This window comes from Pipistrellus hanaki (genome assembly GCF_964339955.1).
Source record: "Pipistrellus hanaki genome assembly, chromosome: 9".
Lineage (NCBI taxonomy): Eukaryota > Metazoa > Chordata > Mammalia > Chiroptera > Vespertilionidae > Pipistrellus > Pipistrellus hanaki.
In genome coordinates, this window is record NC_140511.1 from 22,583,744 (window position 1) to 22,606,536 (window position 22,793).

At 36.9% G+C, this 22,793-nt stretch overlaps 1 protein-coding gene across 5 annotated transcripts in view; it reads right to left on the reverse strand.

Annotated features, from left to right (window-relative positions):
* The window catches only part of CNTN5 (contactin 5), a 917,150-nt gene that overhangs the window by 22,052 nt on the left and 872,305 nt on the right, over positions 1–22,793 (reverse strand). For all 5 annotated transcript variants that reach the window (XM_084894670.1, XM_084894671.1, XM_084894674.1 and 2 more), the window contains one exon: positions 14,825–14,934. In XM_084894670.1, coding sequence (XP_084750796.1) covers positions 14,825–14,934 — 110 coding nt within the window. The remainder of the gene's footprint in view (positions 1–14,824; positions 14,935–22,793) is intronic.

Below are 22,793 nucleotides of genomic sequence, written 5' to 3' on the forward strand. Positions count from 1 at the left end.
TTCTCAGTTTAGGTTCTTATAAGGGTATTTCTTAGATCACAAGATCTCACACATCTAGAGGAAATGATGAACAACATAGACTGATGAACAAAAACAGACTCAGAGAAAGAGAAGCACCGAACAAACTTTCAAACCTCAGAGGGAAAGTAGGGGAGGGTGGGGGTAAAGGGGAAGAGATCAACCAAAGGACTTGTGTGCATGCATATGGGCCTGCCCAGTGGCCATGGACAAGGGGGTGGGGGTGGGGGGATGAGGACAATTACTATGTGATACCATAATCAATAAAAAAAAAAAATGGGGGGGGGGGGAAGAAGAAAAAAAAATAACAGGGAGAAAGAAAAAACAAACAGATTTTCACAGAGAATGGGGAATTCTACCACAGGAGGGGGAGAAAGAGAGGGGAATCCCGTGTGCGGTTTGAGCTTTGAAGCAGCTGTATGATCAATCAGAGGAGAATACCAGGACACAAAGAGCTGCAGCCCATATAAACCTTGGGAAAGAGGGACTTAGTGGGTTGTACCCCTTTGGGACCCCCTCCCACGTGGGAGTCTGTGCTTGTTTCCCAATAAATCTCCACCTTTTCCTACACCACCTTTTGTCCGTGGCTTCCTTCTTTGAATCCAGCTGGACAAGGACCCAGGAAGGAAGCCACCTTTGTGCCCTGCCCAGAGGAAAACCGGGCATTTCAGTTTGATTTCCGTGTTTCCATGAGAGGAAAGAAAAAAACCTAGAAAATTCTACTAGTCAATTCATTGTCTACCCCTCATTGAGATCGCAAGAAGGATCCTTCTCCTCTTTCTCATGGTTTCATTGCCTCTTTAGAGGGAAATTAAGAAAAGCTGTTTTTATGTGCTTCCATTCAACCCACTGGCATTCCTAAATTTGAAAGCTGTGACTAATGGAAACCGAGGGTTTGAAGGCAGGCATTTCATTACTAGCCTGCTTTCTCTAGTAATTCCTTATCTTCATATAAAGTTGCAAACACTATGACCTTTGCCCTAACGATGCTTAAATTGCCTTTTACATTATTCTTTTCTTATGTACACCTGAATTCAACCATGCCCTTCAAAATCCTATGTATGGGGGGCACACTTCCCATGGAAGATAAATTTGTTTTGGTCAGGAAAAGTCTCTGCTAGCCTCCATTAAGTTAATCTCCAGCTTCCCAATCTCCTGAGTTTAGCGCTAGGTATAGTTATTAAATTGGCTATTCACAATCAATATTCTGAGATATACTGGCAGTCAGTATTACTAGGTTGCATGCATATTAGTCGTCTTGTGCCCAGAGGTAATTTTACCATAAAGAATGCAATTTAATGAATCAAATAAGATAAATAAAAAATGCTTAGTTAAACTCTTGAATATTTATGAGGCAATTCAACAGTGATTAGAGGATATGAGGTGAGGAAGTTAAAATGCAGCAGGAACACAATAATGAGTATAATTTACTGAGTGAATTTGTACCTATTTTTCTTAGAAGCTGTCGTTACTATCTAAATAAAATATTCTAAAGAAGATTGAATATAGTTGAATTTGTTCTTAATCCATGTAGTTTAGTGTAGGTCTTTTTACAAATGTTAGTTCTTTTCCCTTCTTCACCCTTTTTACTTAAATCATCTGAAATACAGCATACTGAATAGAGAAAATTCTTGGAGTAATTTATCATAACTAATCCTAGCCCGATGCATGAAGATTTGTGCAATAATGGTCCTTCCTTCCCCTGGCTGCTGGCACTGTGTTTGCTCTCGCCAGAGCCGCCTTTTTGCTCCAGCCCGGAGCCACCTTCCCCTCTTCCCACACTGCCCACAGGCCCAGAGCAGCTGGGGCGGTGTAAATCACCTGCATCGTTGCCATGGCGATGACGCAAGCTTCCCGTCTCTGGTTGCTTGGCACCTGCTTATGCAAATTAATCCGCCACTTTTGTTGAGTTAATTTGTATTCTCACTCCTGATTGGCTGGTCTGTAGATATTTAATGTTTTGCAAGATGAGCTATAAACATAGTAGTCTCTTAATACATACTAATTAAAGAATAAACATTTTTATATGAAAGTTAACCTTCTTAGGTAAGAGAATACTAATTAAAAAATAATTTTTAATGTATATGGTTTATCTCTAAGGTGTTAAGAATGCAGAGTTCTGAAGGTATATAGTTTTCATATACACATTAAAGAAAGATAAAAATTAGTGATATATCCATCTTAAAGAATTTGAAAAACAAAAACAACAGTACATTTTTAACCCAAATAAACTAGAAAGAAGCATATAATAAAAATAGGAGTAATACATAAGTTTAAAAAAATGGACTAAAGAAAAGGAATAAAGCCAAAGTTAATTCTCTGAAAGAACAACAACAACAAAAAAGTAAATCTCTTTTGATCAAGAGTGATAAAAATGAGAGAGAAAATGGAGGGAAGAAGAAGAGAATATACAAATTATTGGCAGAAACAGAATAATACCATATATCTTAGAGACAGTACAAGGACAATAGTAGAAATGGTAGATGGATGAAGTCATGCAAATCCTGCCCAGGTGAGAATTAAAAAATCCTGGCAAGCATCCAAAAGCAGATGCTGAGGGAGCATTGACTGTTGAAAAGCTGAAACAGCAACAGGTAAGTCTGAGGCTCTTTTGTTTGAGAATATGTCTGTGGTACCAGAAGCCTGCAGCTGCGCCAGCAGAAACAGCGAAGGATGGAGCTGAGTGCAAGAAAGAGCAGTTGGGAACCTCAGAGGGAAATTCAAGAAGAGAACTGTAAAAATGTTAAGATCCAGAACCAGAGTATAGACTCTTTAGATTCTTGGGTGAATGACCAAATACTATGCTTGTCCAGGGAGAGCACTAGGACCAGATAAAAATGCAGGCAGCAACAAGGAGAAATCAACCCTTAAAAGAGCTGTATTAAGTGGGGTTGCTGAGTTTACTGCTTTAAAAACCAAGTGCATTCTTCAACATGTATCTTCTAAGAAAGCAGAAAAGTGGCAGTTTTTAAGAGCACATCTTTTAGAGATTTATCATGAAACATGTTGGGTGAAATGATATAATAGTGAGATTTGTTTAAAAAAAATACAGGAGAATAAATGATTCTCATCATTGATGTTTCTATCCCTCTCCCTTCCATATACATATATATATATATATATATATATATATATATATATATATATATATATATATATATATATATATATATAAATTTCCCCTAGATGATTTGGCTCAGTGGATAGGATAGAGTTGTGGGCTCAGTCCCCAGGCAGGAGGTAGCCAATCAAGGATTCTCTCTCATCATTGATGTTTCCTTTTTCCTCTCCCTCTTCTTTGAAATGACTAAAAAATATATTTAAAAAACACAAAAAAAGAATACAGGAGAATTAAGTAGAGCTGTATATAAAGCAGATTATTTTTTATTGATTTCAGAGAGGAAGGGAGAGGGAGGGAGAGGGAGATAGAAATATCAATGATGAGAGAGAATCATTGATCGGCTGCCTTCTGATTCCCCCTACTGAGGATCAAGCTGCTGCAATCCAGGTATGTGCCCTCACCAGGAATCGAATTGTGACCTCCTGGTTCAGAGGTCAACACTCAATCACTGAGCCATGCTTGTGGGCTATTTGTTAGTTTTTAATGGTTGAAGATGAGTGCTGAGTACATAGAAATTCAGTATACTTTTCTGTATATTTACCTGTTTAACTATTTCATAATATGAAGTTAAAGAAACAATATGAATTAAAAACAAAGATTATAGTTACAAAGAATAAAACATAAAATAAGGTTAAATAAAAGAAAATATATGCAGCATCTGTATTGACAAAGTTCAAAGAAGACTCAATAAAACAGAGGGCCATATGATGATCATAGATGAACAGATTCAATATTGTAAGTGTGTAATTCTCCCCAAATTGTTCTATAGAGTCAGGTCTATTCATAACATCCAAACTTGAAATAATCCTAATGTCCCTCATTGATAAAATGCCAAATAAACTGTGGGAAATGCATACAATACAGTATAGGAGGAAGCATGTAACAAAATGAATGAATATAATGTTTCGTGAAAAATATAGGGCATAAAAAGCTCCACATGATTCCAAAAGTAGCAAACCAAATCAGAAATCAGGATACTTTTTTTGCAGAGAGATAAGAATAAGGATAGTGACTGTAGGAGACCCAAGTTGGGTCTCCAGTTTTTAGTAATGTTTTGTTTCATGATCTGGATTGTGGTTTCATGGGTATGTTTACATTGTAGTAATTAATTGAGTTGTACATTTAGATTTGTATACATGAAGATTTAAAACTGCCTTGCCCTGCTCTGGCCTGCACACCAAAGGGTCTCTGGTTTGATTCCTGGTCAAGGGCATGTACTTGGGTTTTAGGTTTGATTCCCTGCCAGGATCAGAACTTGTATAGGAGGCAACCAATCAATGTGTCTCTCTCACATTCTCTCTCTCTCTCTCTCTCTCTCTCTCTCTCTCTCTCTCTCTCTCTCTCTCTCTCTCGTCTTCCCCTCCATCACTTCCACTCTCTCTGAAAACCAGTGGAAAAATATTCTTGGAGTATTAAAATATTCTTGGAGTATTAAAATAATAATAATAAAAGTCTTGCCTTTTGGAAATAAGGTCTCAGTCATTTAGTAATGAGCCATTAGTCGATTACAAGTAATAATTGTCATTTTTATAAAGTATATCTTTTATAAACTTCCCTTTTCTGTTTGTTTTCAAGCACTTTAGAAAACTCCATTTCTTAGTATAGTAAGCAAGACCATATCTATATCTGTCTGTTCAACACTCATTGAATTAGTATCTCTCAGCCCCAAGTACATTGTCAGTTGCTTAAGATATAAACCCAGCCTTAAAAGGGAAAATATTTTCTTGTAATCCATTAATAATCAAATGGGTCAGTCTAACAGAATGCCAACAGAATATTTCAAGTATTTGTAAAATTAAATAAGTTGAGGTCTACATTTGTGATTTCATTTTTTGCATGGATGCTCTGAGTGTGCAAGTGTGTTTTATGTGATAGAGAATGAGACTGTGGATGGACATATGCTATGAGCTCAGCATGACTGAGTTTAGAAGTGAGACAACCCCTGTTTAGAGCTGGTCTAGTAAATTCACTTGTGTCAAAGTGTGAAGAAATAGAAAATGCTTCTGAATATGATAAAATATATCAATACTCCTTTGGTTCTTCATGTGAATAAAACAATATATTCAGGCAAATATTCTAATATTCTTGAAAATAAAATGGTTCCTTTAAAATTTTAATAAGAAAATATGTGAGAAGTGATTTGGGTAGGAAATTTTCCTCTGTGAAGCAATGTATCCAGAAGCAAATGAAACAAACACAATAAAGTGAATAATTAATTGCTTTCTAAAAGAACTCTACAGAGTTGTCTTTCCATGGAACAGGGGAAGAAAGAAGTTAAGAAACTGAAATGTTACTTCTTGCTAATTTCCTGCTAATTTTTGAAACAAACAAACAAAAAAACAGGTTTAGTGAGCCTCCCAGCCTAAGAAAACACTCCAAGAAGAAAATAAAATAATAGTGACACGAAAGCTATTTGATTTAAATCAGAGTCCACAGAATTTCAGAAAAGGAAGAGTAGAATTGGTGCCTTATTTTGTTCTTATGGTTTTTTTTATAGTCATATTATTATATAGTCATAACAAAAAGCCAAAGAGAATCTGTAAAACAGCTGCTACCCACACACCATATGGAAAATAAAATAGCCCTTGCTTTAGCCTTTTGGTGACTGGCTTAATTTCAGCTTCTTTTCCTCCTTGAGTGTGTATCTGAAATTCTATTTCTCTCTCTCTCTCTCTCTCTCTCTCTCTCACACACACACACACACACACGTGCACACGCACACACACACACACACACACACACACACACACTTCCACCTTCTGATATACCAGTTAAGTGCAATCTGCACAGTATGAGTTAGTGTCACAGACATCAGTAAGATCCATTTGTTTGTGTATCTCCTGCTCTGATGATTAGAGTCAAATCATAAAATAAGATTATAAGAAACAATCTTATCTCTTCTCCCCTTCAAAAAATCCCACTGCAACTTGTTTTGCAGAGCAAAACACAATTGGTGTCTTTTCAGTGCAATCAACAGTGGAAATGGCTCTGGGGACATGTCTGAGATGAACTTATGAGTTTCATCTCCTCTGGAAGGTCTTAAATAAACACACGCACGTTTTGAACATGGCTCAGGAAAAGGAGATGCTAGGGCTGCCTGTATTGAGGATTATAAAGTGGGATAAGTTATCTTGTCTTTTGTTCCTCTTAATAATAAGCACAAACGTTTTGGAACTGAAAGTAGGTCTTCTCCCCCACTATGAAAACACATTGTTGCTTATTGTTGAAATTATTTGTCATTAAAAAAATAATGTTAATAATACTCTTATACAAGGCCACAAAAAATACAAGCACCATAAACCTGGTAATCATGGAGGGGTTTATTTTACAGGTAGACTAGACAACAATATTAAAAATAAATTAGTCTAGAACAATTTTCTTTTTAATAACTAGATATTTTATTGATTTATTATTTTATTGAGAAAAATGGAGGGCATTTTAAGGACAGAAGCATATGCTCATGCAAACAGAAACTTGTACCCATTTAGGGCATCGTGTATTCCCACTGGTGTTTCTTCAGAGGCTCTGGATAAGAAATCCTGGGGTGTTATGGGTATGAGAATTGTATTGTCCCAGTGCCTTTCTCTCTCTCTTTTATTAAAATTCCCCATGAATATCCTTTCTTATTAGGTTGAAGGCAGGGATTAGATCTTATTAATATTTGTATTTCTACTGCCTAGCGCAGTGCTTGATACTTAATAAATGCTGCTAATAAATGGGGTGGGGGGATGAAAACATGAATCATCTTACATCCCATTGTCACACAGTTACCTTCAGTATTCTTCCTGATCTGGGAAAATCATAGAGAAAATGATGAAATTTGGTCTTATCTTTCTTTACGCCCCCTTCCTGCCAGACTAGCAGATGCACTGATTTTGTATGCACATAACACCACGGCATCATCAAAACACCTTGAGCGGCTCTGCTCTAGGATTCAGGAATTACCATTCACAGGACCCTTAATGCCAGGGGCTTCATAAATCCCAAACTGAACCGAGTACTTTACGTACAGTGGCCAATGGCATGAATGGCAATCCAGAAGGGACAGTCATGGTTATTCATGAGTCAGACATTCAATAAATACAGCTCATTTTCAATTTCCAATCATGCTGCTTGTCACAAGTTAGAAATTTCACATATCTCAGCGCCAGAGCTTTCTATATTTAGTCTCTGCAGCCATGAAATCTCAAGCTACTCACATGTAATTCAAATTCTCAAATGGTGGTTCTAAGAGAGTGTCAACAAAATTGTTTAAATGTTTGCAAACTACAATTAGATGGATTGGTGTCTAAATTTGTGATTTCATATATATATATATATTTCCTCAGATGGTCATTTTTGTGTGGTAGTGCTAGATTTGTAGGAAGCAGCCTTAAAAGTTTACTGAAAAGACCATATTCTTTTCCTTTCATACCAAAGTCCTAATCTAGCCTAATTGTGACATTTAAAAATGCCCCTGGGTGGACTCATTTAGCAATTAAAAGGGACTGAGATTACTAAAATGTCCTGAACCCTAGCCATTAAAGTCCTGTTCGGGTGGGCTCAGGCTGTGATCCTTCAGACTCTATCTTTATGCACAGCATTTCTACCATCTGTACGAGGTAGAGCAATTAGTCTTTTTTTAAGAACAAAAATTAGCCAATTTGATTTGAATTAATTGGTTAATGTATTTGAAAGGGTTGTTAGTTGCAGATGAACATAGTTTAAATCAAAATGCTTGGTTCATTATTTCTTACATCATTTTAGACTTCCTGTCAAAGATAAAAGCACCATTGTAGGTAGATTATTAACAAATGGCATCAAGGGAAGACTTCTACTGAAAGCCTCACTGCTGCCCTACAGAGTAAATCAAGAAAAAATAAAGTCAAAACCAAGCAAAAGGAGCTCCCAGGACTTAGATCAAGACCTCAGGTTAGGAATAAAAACTGAAAACAACAACAATTGAAATAAAGTTTCCCTTGTTGGACTGTGAACTTCATAACGGCAGGGACTATGTCATTTTCCCTGATTGTTTAACCCACACCCTGCACCAAAACATAGCAGCCATTTCCTAAATGTTCTCTGATTAAGTAAATGAATGAATAATAAAGATAAATACGATTCAGACAAAATACACAGAAAGTCAGATCAGGGATGTACAAGATCTGAATTTGACTGCAGATCCAGGTCACAGAGTCAGGCTGCAAGTCAAGTGAGGAGTGGAGTGAGGGCAGGTGAGAGATCAGCGATAGAGATTTAGGTGTGAGGAATCAGGTGAGCACATGAGAGTTTTAAGGACTTTTCTGCCCTTGACAATGTTCATTTTCTCTGCAAATGACACTTGTTGAAGGGCAACCTTCTATGACTAGCAGAGCAGGAAACAAAGATTTCAGAACCACCTGAACCACATGTAGCTTCAACGTTGACTATTTATTAAGGAGAATGTATTGAGGTGTTATCATTTGTTAATGTGACATATTCCAGAGATACAGTTTACCAATACCAAAATGGCAGTTGAGTATGTACTTAACAGAAACCATAACCCAGAAGAAAATAAAGCTGTGCACACAACTACAGAAGTTTGTTCTTATTTTCCATGACCTCTCCTACTATTCTGGGTACATCAAGGGAAATTTCTCATATTGAAATAGCATTGTGATTTCTTTTAACAGCTTCTTTTAACTCTTGTCTGAGGCTTAAATAATTTTCTGCAGCAGTCAAATAGACTCACTTATTGTAATCATTGACAGGTGCAAAAACATATTCAGATGTTAAGTCTGATTCTTCACTATCTCTGATACCAACATGGAAGAGTTGTGATTCTCACAAATGTGTATCAAAACACCTTGACAAAGACTTAGAGGATTCCACAACAAATAAAACTGTAGCTGGGATGAGAGCTCTGACTTGAGGTTCTCTCTTCCCAAATTGTTGTCACTAATCACAATTTAGGAAGCAGTAGTATTCTTTGGGGTATTAAATGCTTATTGCCTGAAGGAGCTAAATAGATGACATAAGATATATTTATTTCTTATTTGATTATGGAAGCTATCCAAAAATCAACAGAAGCCTCTAAATCCAATAGACATCTCTATATAGAAAGCCAGGGACCAGAACGATCAGAATGACCTGTCGCTATGACTACCACTGTAGCCGGCCAACCAGACTGATCTGGGTGAGGCCGGCAGGCCAACCTTCTGTGTCTCCCCCTTGTCCCCCCACTTCCCCCCCCACTGGCCTGGCCACGAATGGCCCCCATCGGGGCAGGCTGCCCAAACCCCACCTGTGCACAAATCTGTGCACCCAGCCTCTAGTTTAAAATAAAATACAGACTCTTTCCATAATCTCCATATCATTATATATAATCTTATCTCTGCCCACCTAGCTGTCTGACTACTTTTAATTTGTCTAGATCTTGCTTAATCTCTTAGCAGCTTTAGTAAGCATAGTAGGCCAATTCCTTCTTTTTGATCAGCAATTTTAGTTTCTTAGATACCTCTCATACCTGGGTTCTATCTCCACAAAAATCTCATGCTGATTGCTCCTTTCTAGCTAAACATAGAAATGTCAAGTGCATCAAGACATAGCTTAGTGCAACCCCTCCCCATTCCTCTTCCTATATTCTCCTTACCTCTCCTCTCCTCTGGAAATTTGTCCTTAGTACATCTATACAATGGCCTTAAATACCACCTCTTTGACTGTCACCTTTATGTCTTAGGCCTGATCTCTTATTAGACTCTGAACTCATATATTTTATTGCTTACCTGATATATTCTCTTAGATTTCTAATAGGCATTTCAAATTGAATTTAGCCAAAATAGAATAATTTTTTTACCTTGAAATCTGTTCAAGCCAGTAAAGTAGGAATCATTTCCTTTCTGTCCACATTTTCTGTCCACATTTAATCCAAATCCTGCTGACCTGCCTCTGAAACGTCTATTTTTGTCCTGCTTCACTGTTAGGACCCATTCTAAGCAACCATCATTTCTTGCTTGGGTTACTGTGATAAGCTCCTAACTTCTACTCCTGAGCTTCCCCTACCTCCTTGTATTCTTCACTAAGAACAACCAGAGCGATGTTTTGAAAAAATGAATCAGACACATTTGCTCCAACAGCTTTCCATTGCATTTGCAATAAAACACAAATTCTTTCTACAAAATGTATATTACTACATAATTTGTCTTTGTTCACTTAACTCTCCTACTTATTTTACTTCCGTTCACACCACTGCTCACCAAGGTGCAGTAGCTCCACTTCCTTCTGTTCCTTACAGGAACCAGATGTGTCCTACCTTTGAACTTCTATATGTATTCTTAGCTAAGTTTATTTTACTCACTTGTTTGCTTGCTTATATTTTATTTGTCTTTCCCATTAGAATACAATATTTATAAGAGTAGAACCTTTTCTAACTAATTCATGCATTTCAATTCAGGGAAATAAAAGAGAGGTGGCACTGAATACCACCTCCACTCCTTTCAAAATGGCACCCAGCACCTTTATAGTAACTAGCTCTTTCAGACATTATAGGTAAATCTGCAATAACAACCAAAAAAATGACTCATAGAAATACATATATATATACTTTTTTTTTGTCACCATGCTTAGAATTCTACCATTAGTAAATACAGCTAGGAGCTAGGATTGTATCTGGGATAGAATAGAGGAGAAAGATAGTGATGAGATGAAATATTAAGCTTTAAGGCATTACCATCTTTTAGTAATATTTAGTTGGGGAGATAATTTACTTAGAGAAAAGAAAACTGGTAAAAGAAAAAAAAATAATAAGATGATGAAAGCCCTAAGTTCCAGGGTAGGTAAGGTGAAGAGCAGAGGTAGAGTTCTCCTTAATGGGATGAAGAATGCAGAACATAGAGGATGGGGATGATGCTGATAAGTCTTACTTACCTCACACTTATTTTTAAATCTACATGCAACTATACAATTACGAGATAATCTCAATAAAAAATCATCCCTGCTGGTTATATTCTACTTAAAATAATAGTTAATGTCATAGTTGGCCACTGAAGTATATGAAGTTTTAATTATTTTCTGATTATAAAAAGTATATATTTAATTTCCCCATTAACAAGACATTGATTTCTTTGCTAACAAGATGCCATATTTTTAAAACTATAATTTATAACACACTATAAAATTGCATAAATGTTCCTGTGCCCTTGGATTTTATGTTGCTTCCATATGTAAAAATGGTTGTCAGAATTTGAGTTGATTTAACTTAAAAAAAATGTGGTCTTTGTGATGATTGTTCTAGAATTTGATTCATTTCCTATTAATGTTTGATCCTTAGAAATATCCATTTTTGCTTGTGATAAAATGTCCTTCTGAAGGAAATAGGCTCAGCACAAACATTGTGCTCTGACACTTCTGAGTGCTCCTGTTGGATGATCTTGATCTTAATCTCCAGTCAAGCCTTGATCATCAGCATTCCATGAAACCTCACAGAAAGCTGTTGTTACAGGTAAATCATGGCGAGACCACCAAGGTCAACAGGATCTCTGCGTGCCATACCCATTGGGCAACCTTAGGCCTCATCTTTCTGAGTTTCCCAGCAGCATTTGACTCAGAAGATCACACCATCTTAAAATTCCTTCTTTGGCTTCTGAATTTCTTCAGTGTCTCCCTTAGTTTCTTTGGCCAGATCCTCTTTCTTTCCTGAGTTCCAAATGGTGAGGCACCAGAGGGTCAATTCTGAGACATCCCTATCAGCACCCTGCACTTTCAGCCAGCACACGCATAAAAGCCATCTGTGCACTGATAGTTCCTCAGAGCTACAGCTATAACTCTAACCTTTTTCTTAACACAAAACTCACTTGGCAACTATTTTTGGAAATAAAAAGGCTTATAAAGTTTAACACATCTAAACAGAATCCTTGATTTTTTTTTTCCTCTGAAAAATGTGCTCTTCTCTATTTCTCCTATATGTCATTCACTCACTTTCTTGGGTAAAAAATCTCTGGCATTATCTTTGGTAATGCTCCACCTCCAATTTATTATCAGATCTTGTTATACAACCAATTCAGAACACATCTTAGAAGGTGCATTTCTCATTAACTCCACTGCTACGGTTCTAGTCAAAAGCAACCTCATTGTTACCTAAGGTGTACCAACTGTCTTCACTGTTCCCCCTGAGGTTCTCTCTGAACTCTATTCTCTACCCTCTACACTGAAAGAGGCTTTTAAATGTCATATCCTGACTTGACTCTTTAACATCCTTAAATGGCCTCTCCTCATAATTAGGATACAATCTGAACTCCTATTTTTGCAGTTCACAAGACTCCGTATAACCTGGTTTTGTCCTGGCAATTTCTCCATCACTATGCTGCCAACCTTCTTGTTGGTCACTGCTATCTCACCAGAACCACCCCCCCCCCCTTCCTGTGTTTTGAACAAGGCCAGCATGCTCTGACTTCAGAGCCTTTGAGTTTGCTTCCCTCTCTGCTTCTCTCTCTCATTTGGTCATGTTTCTACTCAAAGGCAAAACCTCAAAAAGGGTGACTTCTCAAACCTCTAAAAATAACTGACTCTTCCACTATCTACCTTCGTGTCCAGTTTTATTTTCTATACAGAATTTATCATCACTTGATATTATGTCATACACTTATTTTTTAGCTTGTTTATTGCCTGTCCTCCCTACTACAATATAATATAAGCTCCACAAGAACAACTACTTTATTTTTTTGTTCATTGTTTTATTCCTAACATTTAGGTCTGGTACTTAGTACACCTTCATACATATTTGTTGAATTAATAAATGAATGGCTTATGTTTCAGGAAGAGAAGAATTGTGCACAAATCTAAATCATATGTGATCTTTGCAGGACCTCACCTAGAGCTGTTATTGCAGGTAAATCATGGTAGGAATGTGAATGTCATACTCTGAGGGCAGGCAGCAAAAAGGTTGAGGGGGACTTGCTGTGAAGGGGAACACTGCTTTCATGTATAGGAGACTGGATCCTCATTCTTCTGCAGAGTACACCCGGTGGCTTCCTAAAAGCGTGCACACCAGACGCTCCGACTGAGAGACCTAGGTGGATCTATATTTACAGACTTGTTTTAGGTTAGTTTCCTTAGAAGCAGAGCTTGAGACAGAGATTTGACTGCATTTGATTTATTGTGAGAGTGCCTACAGGTAGATTGTAAGGGAGGGAGGAAAGGAGAATGTGAAAGAAGAGGGAGCTGAGCAAGAGTGTGGTCCCAGGTAACCAAGCCCTGGTAGGATGCACGCAGCAATGCTCCGAATGATAAATTGCATCGTAAATTTGTTTCCTCCTTGAGGAAGGGACCAGCGTCAGTCAGAGTCAGCCATTGGCCTGGGGTTGGGTTGCCTTTTGCAGGGAAGGTGACTTTCCAGGTAAGACAGTGCCCCTCGGTAGAGGGCAATTCTCCAGAGAGAAGCCGAGAACCATTAGCCAGCACTCACAGCAGCTGGGGGATGGTGCAGTGACTCAATGAAGGGAAGCTGGGAAGAGCACCCCAATATCTTCTATATTGGTATTAAAAGAGGATGATTGTGAAGTGCAATATCCATTCACTCAACAAATATATATTGTAGGTGCCATGAACCAAGTACTAGCAGTCCTGGTGATCAGACACGGTCCCTGAAGCATGGATAGGAAAAAGAGTGATTTTTATAAAATAAATGTGCAATCACTATAAGAGAAATGCTAAATTATCTATCACCAAATAATAAATTGAAGCAAGACCAAAGAGAAAAATCCGTGAGTTTTGTATATGTAATGTATCCTTATACATGGTCCTTGCTGTAACTTAGAAATATTGTAAAAAAAAAATTCTTTATCGCAATAACCATTTTCTAATGCTAGCTATATATTAATCAAATAGCTCTCAGACATTATTGAAAAACTCAAATAGAGTAAGGAAAAGCTTGTGTTGGTGTACAAGTTCTATACTTGATCATTTTTGAAAAATCAAGATGATTTTCTCTTAGTGGAGTTAAAACAGAGGAAAAAAAATAAAAAGTTTATTTAGGCAACTGAGGTCTTGGGTTGAATGGTAATTCTTTTTTTGTCTTTTCCTATCAGTGACTGGTGAAGGCAAGAACAAGAGCTATGTGAGGAATAGGAATCTTGTTTTTGTGGAATATTCAAGGTCACAGACTGCCCACACTCCTGGAGGCTAACATTTCATTAAGTTGATGAATTGTTATAAAATGTTCACCATTATAAGGCCAACATAACTGTGTTTAAAAATAGAAAAACTTAAGGAATGAAAAGTCATTTCAGTAAAAAAGTACAGATCACAAAGCTCCAAGCAAATATGAGAAGTTAGCAGTAGGAGGTAAGATTTGTCAAGGACGATAGAGTAGAAAGACTTGCTTAATACATTTAATTATTAGAGGAAAATACTCAAAACATTTTAACAACCAATCAATTGGGTAACAGTAAGTAGCCACCTGTAGCTATTGAAATAGGTCTATTTTCATCTGTCTTTTTTTTTTTTTTTTTTTTTAATCTTTGCATGGTGCTATGGAAAGATACTAAAAAATAAGCCAGCTAATGAGCAACATAATACATGTCCATAAAGTAGTATATTTCTTACTTTCTTTGCCACAAAGAAAAATTTTAAAGGAATGTGATTCTGTTAAAAGGCCACCAAACCAGCTCTTTAGGAGAATACAATTCCAGCAGAAATAACAAGGCTTATTTTCAATAATTCTGTTCATACCTCAAATCCCTGTGGTCTTCCTAGGCTCTCTTTCACATGTTTCCATGCAATAAGAATCTCTGACATGGACACACTTGTAGCCTTGACGTCTGTGGGAGCGGCACTGGGTTCTGTGTGAATGGAAGTGGAAATAATAAACCACAATGGTAGCAAGTTATGTCTATCAGAGGTGTTACTTTTCTCACCATCCTTTTGTAATGAAGTAAAAAGACGATCTTTTTGGATTTCCATACTATGGTCAGTTCTCATCAAGTCTTACCAACAAGAAATGACAAATCTAGGAAGACGAGCAGAGAAGATGTTTATCCTTGGATTAACTAGGACATTTCTGGAAAAGTTAAATTGTTTGGCTTAAATTGCCTGCCATCTACCATAATGATCAAAAGAAAGAAGTAGGAGTCACAATTGGCTTTTTATTTTTTCCCCCTGTGCTGTTTGCATTCAAAAGCATTATATATTTATTTCCCTTTAGGCAAGTAGCTTCACCTCTTCCTAAGCCCAGTTCCCTGGCAATGGGGACATAATAAGAGTATTTAGCTGAGAAATGTTTTAGTTTAGTTTTAATTGGAATAACACATACAAAATATTGAGCACAGTCCTCGGTACTTAAACTATTCATTCACAAAATACTACTTATTATTATTATTTTAGCTTTTTAGCCTCTGCAGGCACAAAAAGTCCAAATTACATGAGTTGTTTTTGTTGTTCCTACCACAAAACCACATTTCTATGATTGTATAAGGAATATGTTATGAATCATGGTATTTAAAAGGCATGCATTGACTTTTAAGATAGCTGTAGAATGAAAAGGAAAGGTCCCTGAAAGTCACCAGGCTGTTGCTATGCTCAGCGACCTTTCTCACTATATTTTCCAAATGCACCATGTCTGATCGGCATCCATCAAGAGCAGCACTTTGAGGTTGCACTTGATGTGAGGAAAAAAATATTTTCAGCTTTGACACTGCAGAATCATAAATACTATGTCACAAACACATATTCAACGAAATGACAGAACAAAGGCTATCCATTAGTTCCAACAATTCAATACAAATTTGATTTTTAAAAAACACTATCCCTTAAAAATTGTCGAGACTTTAATATTAACTCCATATCACTGGTAAGAGCTCAGATTACTCTGTTGAAATGTTTTATTGTTGTTGTTGTTTGTTTGTTTTAGATTTAGGTAATCATATGCCAAAGACAGAATTCTAAATAAAAATATTAAAAGTCTTTATGAGAAATATAGAAAGGATTCCAACCATTTTTTTTTTTTTGAGAGTTTTCCTTTTCTAATGGAAGGTGGTCACACATCTATTTGAGAGCCTATGTGTAGTATTCTTTAAGAAATATCAATCAAACACCTGCCTTTGTTATTGTAAAAGGATTCCACAGAAGATTTTCAAAGGTACATGTTTACACAGAGAATGATTTCCTTTTGGTAAGGCACTCATTAAGATCACATGATTGCGTAATTCAAACTGCTGTGGTGAATTCACATTCATCTCTACATGGAAGCTGACATAAATTTCTGTCATGGTATACACTTTAATTTTGCATTCTGTCCCTCTTTTAATATATTTTATTATTTACTTTTGCTAGTGGTTTCCCTCATCTGACTTTGCAGCTGCCTGTTATTAATGCATTCACCTGATTTTTTAAAAATCCTGGGGAAAGCTTCTACTATTTTATTCTAAAATTCAGGTAGGCAGGCTTGCAAACATCTTTTTCATTGCTATTTAACAGAAGTAAGATTCTTGATTTTTCGAGAAAAGGAAAGGAAATGCTCATGTTCTTAAGATGTGTACACCCTGATCTGCAGGAGTTAGGATATGATCTACGGATTTCAAAGACAGCCAATCAGGGAAAATTGGCTATTTGGAAGCAGTTTTGCTTATCTTTCAAATGAATGCATTGCAGAGATTTGTATGCCAAATGCCTCATTTCAGCTTTTATATTATTGAAGCAATTACATCTTTGTCAAAGGAGATTGCAGGGGGATAAATAATTTCAGAAGCACAAAATATGTGGTTAGGTGGCAGCTTTTATATCTCTTTCCAAGTTTAGAAAAAGGAAGTATTTCTTTATCAGCTTTCTGTAGCACTACACAGATTTAAGTATTTCTCAGACATAAGAAAGTTTTAAAAGAGTAAAAAATAAGAAAAGTTTAAAGAAGATAAATATTCAGAAACTTCCTTCTCAAACAAGCATCCTGATTTCTATTTATAAGCTCTGAGGATATTAAATCAGGGTCAAACCCAAGCTGACATTTCACATTTGCATTCTTGCAGGCTAAACATTACAGTTGCATCTAATTAAATAAGGGTAAATAAATCAAGAACTGAAGTGTCATTTTTTTATTTGTTTCACCTTCTAGATGTAAATAACATCAGAAGTTAGATGTGCATATTACACCAAAATAATACTAAACTTGAAATTTCAGCAAGTGAAATCATAATCTCAGTTTACTTCCAAGAGTTTCAGTATGAGTCATTTATAGCCAGGTGAATATTCTTGTGTGAATCAAAAAGTTGGTCTGTAATACTGCAATCAAGACCTCGGAGGGGGTGGAGTGGGATGGAGGGAGTCAATGGGAAGAAAAAGGTGACATCTGTCATACCTTCAACAATAAAGATAAAGTATCAATCAATCAACCAGTCATTTCAAGCTCTAACAATAAAGTTTGTCTGTAGGCAGGAGTAAATGATTGGGTCACAGCATATCTGGGTTGGATTGGAATTAACTATTTGGGTATCCCATTGTCCCTGAGTGATGGAATGTACAGCTAGAAAGAATTTTCCAGATACACTTGGATCAAAGCTCGTAATATCATCTTTTGTTTGCCTAAATAATGTATTAAATTAATTTTTTCTAACATTTCATATAAAAATAAAAACTTCTGGCTTCACTCTAAGAATACTTCACTTATTTCTATCTCTTACCTGGCCTCTATAGGCTTTGGGAATATAAACCTATGTTTTAAACCCAAGTCCTCATTTTGCAGAGGGAAAATGTGACATATCTAAACTCTGCTTCCAGCTCTGCACGTGTCCCAACTAGAACCCGTGTCTCAAGAGTTCTTTCATCTCTTGTAAAATAGGCACCAAGGAAATGGCTGGCTCATTCTCCACTTCTAGTCAGTTTGGGGGCATACAGAGAGAGTGTATAGGAAACATATATAGTTCACTTTCTTGCTGCCCAATTACCTCCAAATAACTGACAGAGTAATGAACCGAATAAAATTACCGTAAAAATAAAGCCTGGCTCAGTGGTTGAATGGTTTGATTTCCATTTGGGCCACATGCCCAGGTTGTGGGCTCGATCCCCAGGGTGGGGCATGCAGGAGGCAACAGGTCAGTGATTTTTCTCTCATCATTCATTTTTCTATCTTTCTCTCCCTCTCCCTCTCCCTTCCTCTCTGAAATCAATAAATATATATATATATATATAAAAACACAAACAAAATAGATAAGGAGCAAAAACAAAGGTAATAATTGCTAATTTTTGAGCATTTGACATGTGTCAAGCCCTATTCATACTTCTCATATGTATTAGCTGATCCTCTAACAACCCTACAGTCACTCTTTTCAGATGAGGATATTGGGGGCAGAGAGGATAAGCAACTTGCCGAAGGTCACGCAGCTGCAGGGGGGGATGGGGGGGTGGGGCGGGGAGGTTTTGAGCAACGCAGTTAGGGCTAATCACTATGCTATTCTGCTTCCGTGTATGTGTCTGTGTACTACACACCCTTTGTTATCGCTCTCTCTTCTCCTTGCCCTTCCACTGCTGACTTCCCCCAGGACTATTGATGTTGGGATCCCCACCTGGGCTCTATAAGTCTTGCCAGAAACTACCTAGACCCCCACATTTCCTATTTAACCCGCCACGAGCTTACTATAAATTTTTAAAATCTTTTATGGAAATTTTGATAAATTAGAATCATAGCTGCACTGCTCCTCATTGATCCTGTCACATTCACGCATCTCCAAAACTCTCCTGATCTGTAAACCTCAAGATGATTCCTGCCACTCTCACTTCTATTATACTTAGGTAATTTGATGAAAATTCAAGAATCTATTTCTGAGATCTTACTTGTGTTATATTTAATAGACTCAAAGACTTGAAAATCTCCCTCTCTATCCTCTCTCTGATATTATAATGAGGACATGGTTAACTTCACTCCAATCTTGGCATAGGAAATGGACAGACTGATTGATAGATTTCAGTTTCTGTTAGATTGAAAATTTGCAACAGCATTACCATGTTCATGAATTTAGATGATACATTTGTATTAAGTGACCTACCAGCAGGACTTCTCCAAGTAATATGAGGGGCTGTGCTTGTAATATCGATTATACATCTGACTTCCCAGGAGCAGTGGGTAACAGCATTAATCAAAGGAGGGTTTAATAAACTCCTTGGGAGAAGGGTTATGCTTTCATTATTTAAAAATTCAGTGAAGACAGCTGCAGTTGAACTTTTACAGGCACTAATCCAAATGGATCATCTGGCAAAGACAGGAAATTATTTCTTGTATTTTACAATGAATATGCCAATTTATTAATTTTCAAGTTCACATAAATCCCACTGAGCTCAGTTTCAGCTAAAAGCTGATTGGGGGGAATAACACCTCATGAATGTTGGGTTTTAATTTGAGCTGTTTGGTAGCTCCATTTGCAAGGAGATAATTGCATATGATTTTATGATGATGAGGAGAGGTTTTTTGGTTTTAATAAAAATAAAAGCAGCACATATTTTACATATAAGACAAAAAGCGAAAAACAAAAATACATCACAAAAAAACCCACATACACAATACAACACAACACTAGAAAAGGCTATAGCTCATCACAAATAAACAAGTATTCCAATCTATAATTTATCTATATTGATTTTTTTTTCATATTTTTCTGTTAGATGTAATTGAATGTTCAGGTTATCTCCATTTTCCAAAGCTATGGTAATAAGAATTAAATAAAGCTATAGATATAATTTTAACAAATAAGTACGTCTAGAAATATAGAAATAAAAGTCAACCTGATTTTTCATCTAGGAAAAAAAATCACTTCTATCACTTCCACCATACTTTTTTAATATCACTTCTGTTGAAACTTTGCTCATCTTTAAAAAAAACATTAGAATTGTTTCCAAAATGAAAGTATTGTATAGGATTATGCCATACCCTGGTATTAGAAGTCAAGTCAGGGTTGGCATGCATGTAAGACTTGCCTGATTTAAAGAGTATAGGTAATCGATAGATGTGCAGAGAGCATGGAAGTGATGTCAGATGCTGCTTGGCACTGATGGAGCAATTCAGGGTTACTTCTACTGCGGAAACTGTGGAGCTTTCTGACAACTCTGGGGCAACAACCAACCTCCGTGTCATGAGTCAAGGCATTTCCCAAGGGATTTACCAAATATCAATATATTGTACATAAATGATTAGTTCTTTTAATAACAGATCACATTCAAGGTTTTCACTGTAATAATTAATTCTTACTTGCGTTTCAATAGGCTTTCTTGAGAGGAAAAGGAAAGGTGCGTATCGGCACCTGTGGCAGTGTGTTCTGCATGCGAGCTTGCATCCATGTGCCAGTGGGAAATAAGAACTGTCTTGTAGGCCTTGTGTTCTGTGGTTCCCTCTCATCAACATTAATTCTGTGAGCTGCATCTGATTCAGCATCTAGGACATGTTTTCCTCCTGATTTGCTGTCAGCTCTAGGCAGGTATTGGGTATGTCTAATATGAATAGGGAGAACTATGCCCATAAACAGAACTGGAGAGCCGTCTCACCCTTCTTATTCTGTATATAAATACAGAGGGATTTTAGGGTGAAAAACAGGTGAAAAAGGTTACTGAAAGAACAAACATGCAGAACTTGTCTTATGGGGAAATACAGTCTCCATCAGATCAGTTGGGCTTTTGGCAAGACTGATGATGAATGCTGTGAATCTTATGAACATCCACAGGTAGAGGGAGGCACCTGCACTGGCATGAGTCCAATATTATTTTATACGTTTATTACAGGCCTTGACGCTTTAAAAACGGCTCGATCAGGAAAATGCTTACGCCTCTTCAAGTAAAGCACTTCAAGTTCAAGTAAACACTTATTTAAGTGTTTAAAGAAGGGTATGGTTTCCTTCTTTTTAGTATATAACAAAAGTGGGCCTATTATTACCTGGGGAAAATGAAAATCAAAATGAGTATTTTAGGATGTAGAGTAAGTTGACAAAATTTCAGTCTTAGATTTGTAATGACTTGCAGAGATGTTCCAGTTCAAAACTTTGATTTTTTAAAAATGTACTTGATTGATTTTTGAGAGAGAAGAAGGGAGAGGGATAGACAGTTAGAAACATTGATGAGAGGGAAACATCGATCAGCTGCCTCCTGCACACCTCTTACTGGGGTTGTGCCCACAACCAAGGTATGTACCCTTGGCCAGAATTGAACCTGGGGCCCTTCATTCGGCAGGCTGATGCTCTATCCACTGAACTAAACAGGTTAGGGCAAAACTTTGATTTTTTACATGGAGGAAAGTAAGGGTCAGAGAGATGGGTAAACTGCCCGGGACGCACAGTTATTGTGAGAAGACTGAACCCAGGCTTTGCTGACTCTAGGCTCCGGCTCTTCCTTTCCATTGTACTGCCTTTCTTAGTTGACATGAATTCATGATGCTAAAAACTTTACTCCTGTTTACACACGAAGTTCCAAATTAGTAAACTTAATTAGTGAACAAGTGCCAAATATATGTTTGAATTTTGTTGTCAGAACAAAGGCAGACTCTATCCAGATTTAATTTGCTGATATTTTTCATATTTCAGTCTACCAAAATAAATGAGGTGTTACTATGAAATGTTACAGTAACAACCTCAGTGTCTTTGAAAGAAAATTATGCATATTTCCCATCCAGCTTGAAAGAGAAATCCCCAAAAGCAAACCATTCTAAGTGTAAGGAAACACAGTATTAACAACCCCTGGTAGCTGCTATAATTTCATTTCAAAGCGAAAGTTGACAAGGAAAGTACAAATCTGGACTTCTTAAAGCCCTGGTGTTAACATACAAAACATGTGCACTAATGCCTCATATTCATCTCATGTAACCTTTGGGGCTATGTGCTCGATGATTAGGTTGAAGAAATTTTAAGGCAACAAATAAAACACGTAGTTCAAAGTAGATTTTTGGTGTAACATAATACAAAATGTTATATGTAATTACATAATCCATTAATAAAATATTATTATATACATTCCTGATGATATAGTATAGGATCGTGGTTAAAAGTATGAGCTTTGTAGCTGTACATTCTTAGGTTCATATCCCGGGTCTGCCACTGAACTACAGTCATTTACAACTCTGTCACTTCCTGGTGTCAATTTGAGCATGTTACTTAACCTCTCTGAGACTCAGTTTCCTGAACAGTAGATTGAGGCTTGAGATTTCTACCTCATATTTGGTTGTAAGAGTTAGTATAACTAATATAGTCCACCAGCTCTAGCTGAAACACATCAGACATTTGAGATGTTAAGTGCATGGGTATGTCATTGGAACATCTATAATTCCTTGTTATTACTTGGTTCTTCACTTTCCTGGTCATTCTTTTTTTAAAATATATATCCATCCACCTGGTATCTGTGTCCATTGGTTAGGCTTATATGCATGCATACAAGTCCTTAGGTCTATCTCTCTCCCTTACCCCCACCCTCCGCTACCTTCCCTCTGAGGTTTGACAGTCTGGTCAATGCTTCTCTGTCCTGGATCTGTTTTTGTCCATCAGTTTGTGTTGTTCATTATATTCCACAAATGAGTGAGATTATGCGATTCATCTTTCTCTAACTGATTTATTTTGCTTAACATAATGCTCTCCAGTTCCATCCATGCTGTTGCAAATGGTAGGAGTTCCTTCCTTTCTACAGCAGTGTAGTATTCCATTGTGTAGATGTACCGCAGTTTTTATTATAAATTCACTCATCT